The sequence below is a fragment of the Symphodus melops genome (assembly GCF_947650265.1).
Source record: "Symphodus melops genome assembly, chromosome: 7".
In the NCBI taxonomy this organism is placed as follows: Eukaryota; Metazoa; Chordata; class Actinopteri; order Labriformes; family Labridae; genus Symphodus; species Symphodus melops.
The window spans coordinates 3,412,349-3,421,453 of record NC_136697.1 but is presented as its reverse complement, the minus strand read 5'-3'; the positions used below and the strand labels follow the sequence as shown (position 1 = coordinate 3,421,453).

At 43.4% G+C, this 9,105-nt stretch overlaps 1 protein-coding gene across 1 annotated transcript; it reads right to left on the bottom strand.

Annotated features, from left to right (window-relative positions):
* Window positions 1-2,061: 2,061 nt before the first annotated feature.
* Window positions 2,062-4,698, bottom strand: LOC306827282 (putative ferric-chelate reductase 1). Its single transcript, XM_079348990.1, has 6 exons — window positions 4,534-4,698; window positions 4,289-4,360; window positions 3,519-3,595; window positions 3,071-3,162; window positions 2,888-2,975; window positions 2,062-2,433 (listed from the first exon to the last, which is right to left on the bottom strand). The coding sequence occupies exons 1-6, from the start codon at window positions 4,580-4,582 to the stop codon at window positions 2,374-2,376; spliced, it is 438 nt and encodes a 145-aa protein (XP_079205116.1). The 5' UTR covers window positions 4,583-4,698; the 3' UTR covers window positions 2,062-2,373.
* Window positions 4,699-9,105: the final 4,407 nt, after the last annotated feature.

Sequence of the window (9,105 nt, the reverse complement as noted above, 5' to 3'; positions counted from 1 at the left end):
GAGCTGAGCTCATTCACTTAGATTATCATCTCTGGATAATAACAATAATAATAATAATAATAATAATAATCACTCTGCAACCCCATTGACCTGTAGGAGTCAGGGCAGTGATGAAAAAATGAACGGTCATCTGGCCTGCTGAGAAAAACAAGTGGAAAGTTCACAAGTTCACCCGGCCTACTAAAGAAAAACCACAAGGGGGAAATTTGTCTTGTCTCATTTAAAAAGAGTTGTTAAACGAAATACATATCTGTGCATGCTTTTTGCTCGTTTCCATGGCAACCACCCAGTGTTATGTTGTGCTTAGAGAAGGGGGGGGGGACTTATCTGCCCTTTGCAGTACACATATGCAAGTTGATTTTGTCTCTCACAAGAAATCTTATGTGAGTTAATTTGATGCACGTGTATTACCCCACCCTATGCAGCAGACTGATTGGTCCTTTACAGTAGCTTTATGCAAATGTCTATGATACACATGTAGTCACGCTTGAAACAGACATGAGAGTCAGAGCTTTTGAGAGCAGCCGACCCCGGACTCCGGGACCTTTTTCATCCTCAAAAGCAGAGACCTTTTCTCACTTACAGGAGATAAACAGCTTTTTTTATATTTGCTTACAAATCCACACTCGGCCCAAAAAACAGCAATTAAAGTGGGGAGCGCAAAAAGGGAAAGCTAAAAAATACATAAAAGAAGGCCACCTTCCAGACGCAACAGTAGCTCCTCCCGTCGAAAAGGGAAGCTGAACTCAAAAGGGTCACTGTCCAGACACGACAGCAGCTTTTCTCCGGCGACTCAACAACTGGAAAGGTGAGTCTAAAGGATTTCACAGAGTCATTAGAGATGCAGACAGTCTTTGAATATGATGGAACTCAATATGGATATGAAGCATTTTAATCAAGGTGCACCATATAAGACTCATTTAACTTGAGCTTATATTAAGGAGAGTAATGATTAGAATGTGGAAAAAGCCAAGACATACACTGTATATATTGATAATAGATCATTTCTCAGTCTTTATTTGTGTTTGTGAAATGTTGTGTTCACACGCTCACATCCTGTGCGTCTCTTGGGGGCTCAGCCTCCCCTGTCCTTAAACCATATAGTGACATCCTTCTTCTTTCACAGGCAAAGCAGCGCGACCTTCACGTGGCTGCATGTTCTCCAGGTCCTGCCAGGCTGCTTCTTCCTCCCCAGAGTGCTTCAGAGGTTCAGAGGAGCTGGACCTGTAACTGTAAACCACAATAGAGAGACGCTTCCCCCCTTTAGATGTAGTCTTCAGTCCTTTATTCTACCTGCCACATCAAACCTTCACTGAGGACACACTGCAGCAGCTGCATTGATTTTTTTATTATAGAGCCTTTTACATGGAGCTGAAACAGGAAGCTTTATGTGGTGATTAAACAATGATCAGACATCTCTAATGAATCTGCTACATGATTGAAAAGTCATAAAGTTAGTATTTAATGATGAACACACGAGACGAGTCGTCCAGGAAGAAAGCTCTCCTCCGTTCTTCTCCATCATTATTCTTTGAAGGTTACAGAGCTGAACAAACTTTCTCAACAGTCTTCCATATTTGACTTCTCATTTTAAATTTGGATCATTTTAAAGTTCTTAACTTCACCAAACCTGCCCTGACAACATGCTGCTGTGAAGAAGGAATCAATCACAGCGTGCAAAACAACCGCTCCATTATTCACACACAGTCTTAAAGACATGCGAGCGCTCGTTTTTAAACCTTAAAATACCAAATATTTGCTTCTAATTTCAAGATGAGGGCCGAGCGGTTATGTCACGCAGATCGTCCTCAGCGCAGCAGCCTTGGGTTCAAATCTGGCATCGGCCCCAGCTGCATGTCATCCCCCACACATCCCTGATCCTCCTCAGCTGTCCCACCCAATAAAGACACTGGTGGCCTAGTGGTTGGTGCAGGCACCTCATGTACGGCGGCTGTAGCCCTCTGTAGCTAAGCCCTGTTCATGTCATGTCACTTCTTACTCTCTCTGCTCTTTCTCTGAAATAAACCTGAAAAAGAGAGAAAAGGAGCAACAAGCCTCGGACACCGGCTGTCTGAACGGAGGTCTTGAAGGTCGATGATGCTCGCTGATGGACTCGATGATTTGTCACGAGAGCAGTCAGAGCGAGATCAATGATCAATGATGCTTCGCCTTCACTTTAATCCACCCGAGAAGTCTTCTGTGGATGTCGTCCAGTTCACCAAAAAGCATTTCAAATCACAGTGTGTGTGTGTGTGTGTGTGTGTGTGTGTGCGCGTGTGTGTGTGTGTGTGTGTGTGTGTGTGTGTGTGTGTGTGTGTGTGTGTGTGTGTGTGTGTGTGTGTGTGTGTGTGTGTGTGTGTGTGTGTGTGTGTATTAGCAGTAAACAAGCAGACTCAGCAGACTGATGAAGAGCAGAGCTGAGGGGGAAAAGACCTGGAGAGAGAGAGAGAGAGAAACATTTCAGGTTCATCGTGCAGCTCGTCATCGAGTGCAGCGATCTAAAAAGGTTCAAACATGTCACTCGATGTTTTCAGCTTCCTTCCATAACAGGCTCATTAACCTCGCTGAAATGCATTTCAATCATTTTACATCACGGCCCGGGACATATCACACAGGACAGATGTCAAGGAAAGAAACACTGAGCGTGATGTCTGTGAGCGAGCGGGAGAATTCAGAGCCACATGGATGAAGGTGAAGCAGCCAACATGGCCGACGCACGCCAAGCAGCAGATTCAGAGCACACGGACAGATGTTTATTATTATTTCTTTCATTCAAGTCAGAATAATTTGGGATTCGGTACCTTGCTCAAGGGCAGCCCGGCAGTGCTCAGGAAACTGAGGATAATAAAAAAAGTGGTTGAGTGAGTGAAGGTCGGTCAGTACTCACTCGTCCGGCTGCAGAGCTGCTCTCCCGTCTCAGAGTGCTGCTGGTCAGCCCGACCCAGAATGTGCTGTAGTCCTGGACCACAGTCGCACTGTAAACAACAACAACAACAACAACAACAACACAGCATGGAGGTCAGCCAGAGTCAGTGCACGTCTGCTGTGATCAGGTATGGACCACGAGTACCTGAAGTAGATGTCTGCAGAATGATCAGGAGCCTCCCAAGTCACCTGGACCTTTTTCTTCTTCGATCCTGTGGCCTGACTGACAGTCGAGTTCTGCACACACACACACACACACACACACACACAGCACGCACACGCACACGCACGCACGCACGCACGCACGCACGCACGCACGCGCACGCACACACACACACACACACACGCACACACGCACACACGCACGCACACACACACGCACACACACACGCACACACACACACACACACACACACACACACACACACACACACACAGCACACACACACACACACGCACACACGCACACACACACGCACGCACACACGCACACACACACGCACACACACACACACACACACACACACACACACACTGATAGACCTGTATGATGTAGACTACGGCTACATTACATGAATGCGTCGTGTGTTCACCTGCTGACTCTGACAGTGCAGAGAGGTGAACTGGGAGAGGTCGATGTTGGTGAACTTCCCCACAGGCCACCGCACGACTGGAAGCCAGATACAAAGAGACCATAAAGAATCTCCCTGAATCATACGAAACTCATTCTCATGATTTGTCCTACAGCAGCATCCTGGGCCCAGAGTCCACGCTTGACCACACGCCTGTGCTTCTGGCGTCTTTGTTTTTAGATCAACAACACCCACGGCGCACTTTACACTCTTTATATGTTCTTTTGATCAATGACTTCATTAAGGACTTTACCTGCGTGGTTCTGGTCCTTGTCGCAGTCTAAGAGCCGGGCGGTGACATAACATGATGAGACAACACTCAGAGTTAAACTGACTCACAGAGTTTAAAGTTCAGTGGCTCAATACGCTGAGACACTGAGCATCTCCTGCTTGTCACTTAAAGAGGCCACGCCCCTAATTATTCATCACTTTCAGCCTCACTACAATGTAAACAGGCGAGTTGTATAGAAATGAAGTGTGTACAGTCATTTAAAGAGAGATAAGGATCCAAAGTGTTTCTGTGCTGAGCTGTGCACATGCTCATTCTTTAACATGGGGCTCTATGGAGACTGACTCACGACAGGACACACCCTCTAGTGCACGCTGAAGGAACTGCAGCCACATTTATAGGTTTTAACAGTAATCCACGTACAAACATCACACTGCAGTCCATCCTTTCTCAGGGATTTTCACAGTGATGCCCGTATTTAAACACACTTTGTATACTTTACCGTTTCCGTCCCTGCTCCTGGCCTGTAACATGAAACCCTGAAACTCTGTGGAGCTGTTTGTCTCCAGCATCACTGCAGGGAGAGGACAGAGGGTTAACATGATACAGACAGGGGGGACAACATGTGTCCTTTGACCTGTGAAGTGTTAAACATAAACCCCCCAGGAAGAACTGGGTCACATTCAAAGATGTGGAGGTCAGAGGGGGAAGAGAGGTGAAGAAAACAGAATATCTAATCCGACGCACCAGTGATGACTCCTCCAGGCCTGTAGGTGGAGCTGGAGGTGGACACCATGAAGGGGGGGCTGCTGGTGGAGGGGGTGAAGTTTGGGTGTACCGGCGTCAAGCTACCACAAGAGAACGCCACTGAGCCGTTTGGGAAACACACACACTCCTCAACACAGAACACACACACCAACGCTGCAAACAACCTGAGGGCTGAGAGAGAGACCTGCAACAGACAGACAGGAAGTAGTTCAACACAGATGTTTACCATAAAGTCTAAATCAGGGGTGTCCAAAGTGCGGCCCGGGGGCCATTTGTGGCCCTTGAGTGGATTGTTTGTGGCCCTTGACTTCAATCGAAGAATCAGAAGATTTTGGCCCCAGGCCTCATCAGATGGCATATTTCATTCTTTTTTTATTTTTCATGTTAGCGAGGGAGACCTATAAAAGCCTGACTATTCTTTCCAAAAAATTAGAACACAACAGTTTCCCACTGCAATTAGTTATTGTGTATTTACATTATTTTTTGAAGAGGTCAAAATACAAAAAGTTCCTTCCAATATTTATAAAAAAAAAAAAAAACAACCTGTGGCCCGTGAGCGATTCTAACGCGACAATTTTGGCCCGCAAGAAAAAAAGTTTGGACACCACTGCTCTAAATCTAGGATATGAATGTTGAATTATTTCAGAAATATTTCACCTAATTATATGTAAAATGTAAAAACTATTGTTTTTTTATTTTTACATTTTTAATCCTTCTGGCAGGATCAGTACAGTCCCATAGTGCGGGGACAACACTCGTAAAATAATGACTCAAAATACAAATTCAAGTAAATATCAGGAGGCTGACCGCTAAATGTTTTAAGAAAGGATTTAAACTCGGCTGTCACGTGCTCTGCTCTGCTCATACTCCAGTCACTTCTGTGAGGCTTGAAACGATGTCTCATACTTTATTGAATCATCATGCTGACAGAAACAGATTTTTAAAAGCAGCTTTCAGTCGCTTTTTTCTGTCTCAACGTCATCAGCACGCTGACGGCTCCTCGGCAACACCATCTCCGTTTATACAAACGATGTCTCAACATTTGATTTAAAAAAACAATGAAGGACCTGAATGTAACCTTTAAATGAGATCACAGCTGTCCTGTAACCCATCATACCTTCATCATACTTTAGAAATAATACAAATACATATGTTGATTTGTTTAGTGAATATTAGGCTATATATACTGTATATGTCATTAACACATATCGTCACCTTGTTAAAATAATTGTGCCTAAATCAACTCTGTATGATGCTGCCCACCTGTGGTAAAGTTGCCTATAACCTCAGTTAAACAGATCATGTGATCACACTTTTCAGAAGACAAAATAAAACAGCCTACATCACAGACGCGTGTTAAAAAAAGTCATTTCTTTTTCTCATGTTACATAATTGACAAACATTGTTATTAGTACGTCATTAGTGATCTGTTTTCATTACCTTGTTCAGTAAAATAATTCAAAAATATCATATATTCAACATCTGGCTCAGTTCTGTGTTTCCTGAAAAACTTGAAAAAACGATTTAGGCGATTATTTTCACAAGGTGACGATATTTGACATTTATTTTATTTAAACATTCAACGAACAGAACAGACAGCATTGTTGCACCAATAAGAGTAAAGTCTGTAAACTCGCCTCCGCCTGGATGTAACCTCAATGTAGTATCCCATCATGGACACATCAACACAGCCTGAGTTTGACTAAGAATCCTGTCTCTTACTTGAATTTCCCTCGGGATCAATAAAGTATCTATCTATCTATCTATCTATCTATCTATCTATCTATCTATCTATCTATCTATCTATCTATCTATCTATCTATCTATCTATCTATCTATCTAGTGTGAACATATCTCTGCAGACTAAGACAAAGTACTCACCATGTTTGGAGCTGTCTCCTGCACACACACACACACACACACACACACACTCAGGTCTGATCACTTTAATTTGAGTTTATAGAAAATCAAATGAAGTGACTGCCTCCTGGCGTGTTGTTGAGAGCTGATCAGGTAAGACACCTGAGCAGGTGTGTAACGTGCTTTCATCAGGCAGTCATCCAGTGGGATCCCACTTCCTGTAACCATGGCAATGTGAATAGTTCACAGTAAACAACACGATGGTAAATTATAAGACACAAACAGGGAACCAGGTCAGGTTACAGGTGAGAGTAGTAATTAGTGTGTTCTGTTAGAAGGTCCTTCAGGTAAACCAGCCTATCGTCTACCTCCTCTACCAGGTAACCATTCAACCCCGACATGGGTCTCCGTGGTTACTTTGAAATTTAAGCTTTTCACTTCTTCATCTGTGTAGTGGCAATCCGTCTCTTTCTTTGTCCTTTGTACCACTTGTTGGAGTCAACTCACAGTATTTGCAACGCGAGCGAATAAATGACAACTTTTTCTTCGTTTTAAAAGGTTTACTGTAAAAAATTCAAAGTAAAATAAAAGTACAACAAAGGTCGAAAGCACGGTCAAAAAACTGTGTTGCTTCCATCAACACTTGACTCCAACTACCTACGTTACATGCGTCACATTTAAATACGCAGTGATGTCATGACCAAAAACATTTAGAAACATAAAAAATAATTTATATTGACTAAATTATGACTTTACAAACCATTTTAAACATTATGAATTAACATGAACGTACTGAAAATCAAATTTCAATCATTTTTAACTAAATATTTATAATCAAATCAACAATAGGCATATTGGCTCTTACATTACCCGGCCCCTAACTGGTTAGGCAGGCGGACTAAACAATTACAAACAAAACCTTAAGAGCCAAATTAAATCAAATGTCTATGAAATGTCCAACTTATTAAGTTATTCCTTATGAATCTTCCTCCTTTCTGATACTGCTTCTTCCAACAAGCACAGTTTGTTAACAGGTCTTTCCAAGAGACTGCTCTTGGTTTTTATCTTCACTCTACGAACTGCTCCGCTGGAGTCAGGTAAGGTCTCTACCACTCTCCCCATGAGCCAGGAGTTACGAGGTGACGAATTATCCATCAACAACACAACATCTCAGTTTCTTCGCGGTCTTGACCACTTCTGTCGTTCCTGGAGGAGTGGGAGGTACGCGCGGGTCCATCTGGTCCAAAACAAGTCAGCTAGATACTGGACTTGTTTCCAGCGTTTTCTTGTGTATGCATGGTTTTTGCTGAAAATGCCGGGAGGCATGATTGGTTGTGACTTCAACAGCAACAAATGATTCGGTGTCAGAGGCTCGAGGTCATTCACTTCATCTGAGATACATGTGAGTGGCCTGCCATTGATGATGCTCTCAACCTCACACAATACTGTCTGAAGACAATCATCGTTCACAACTTGTTCTTTCAACAGAGAATTGAGGATTTTTCGGACAGTCCGAATCTGCCTCTCCCAAATCCCGCCCTGGTGGGAAGCTGCTGGGCTGTTGAATATCCATTGTATCCCCTTTGGTTGCAAGAATCTTTCGATTTTGTCATGATGAAAGAGCTGAATTGCTTCCCTCATCTCCCTTTCAGCACCGACAAAGTTTGTGCCGTTGTCAGAGCGCATGATGGTAACTTAATAATAATAATAATAATAATACATTTAATTTGTAAGCGCTTTTACGAGGGCTCAAAGGCACTTTACATGTAAAAAAGAAATCACAGTAAACAGTTAAAAACAGTAAAAAACATTAAAAGACAGAGAAACAGAAAGAGAAGAGGGGAAAGAAGAAGTTAAGTATTAAAAGCTAGTTTATAGAGGTGGGTTTTGAGCATGGTCTTGAAAGTTGGGAGGTGTGTGCAGGAACAGATGGGTTTGGGGAGTGAGTTCCAGAGGGAGGGGGCAGCGATGGAGAAGGCTTGACCTCTTCTGGACACAAAACGCCGAATTGCATTGATGCAGGAGTCGGTATCAAGGCTGTCTGCCACTTCGATGTGCACGGCTCTAAGGGTAAGGCAGGTGAACAATACGCCGTATCTCTTGACTGTACTCCGGCCCCGCTTAACATTAAATGGCCCAAAATAATCAACGCCAGTGTTCGTAAAGGGAGGTTTGTCAGGCAAGAGGCGATCCTCAGGCAGGTTCGCCATCTTTTGCTCTCCAACTTTTCCACTTATCCTGCGACATATTACACATTTGTTGATTATTGCTCGGATGGCAGAATTGGCTTGTGGGATCCAATACTTGCTTCTTAATCGTGCCATGACGTAACTGCGTCCGCAGTGACCAGTTCTTTGATGTATGTCTCTCAAGATCAATGTGGCGACTCTACAATGCTTAGAGAGCATCGCTGGATGCTTGGCGTTCTCTGGCATGGCCGATTTGTTGAGTCTTCCGCCAACTTTCAATGTGTCATCTTGCAGAATCGGATCCAGTTTGAACAGGTGACTGTTTCGACTGGCTTGTTTTCCTTTTTGCAGAGCTTTAATTTCTTCTCTGTAGTGTTGTCTTTGGCTGAACTGGATTATTATGGATTCTGCAGTGACTAAATCCTCTAAGGTAGGTGGTTTCTTTTCTTTTGTTGTTTTGTATTTTTTCATGTGCTTTGCTAACTTTGATCTTTGCTTTTCA

Bases quoted from the DNA above. Each gene is read 5' to 3' on its own strand.
- LOC306827282 (XM_079348990.1), bottom strand. From the start codon at position 4,582: ATGGTGTCCACCTCCAGCTCCACCTACAGGCCTGGAGGAGTCATCACT. The intron at 4,361-4,533 runs GTGCGTCGGATT...CTCTCCCTGCAG, and splicing joins GCCTGGAGGAGTCATCACTG to TGATGCTGGAGACAAACAGC. The intron at 3,163-3,518 runs GTGAACACACGA...GTGTGTGTGCAG, and splicing joins TGCACTGTCAGAGTCAGCAG to AACTCGACTGTCAGTCAGGC.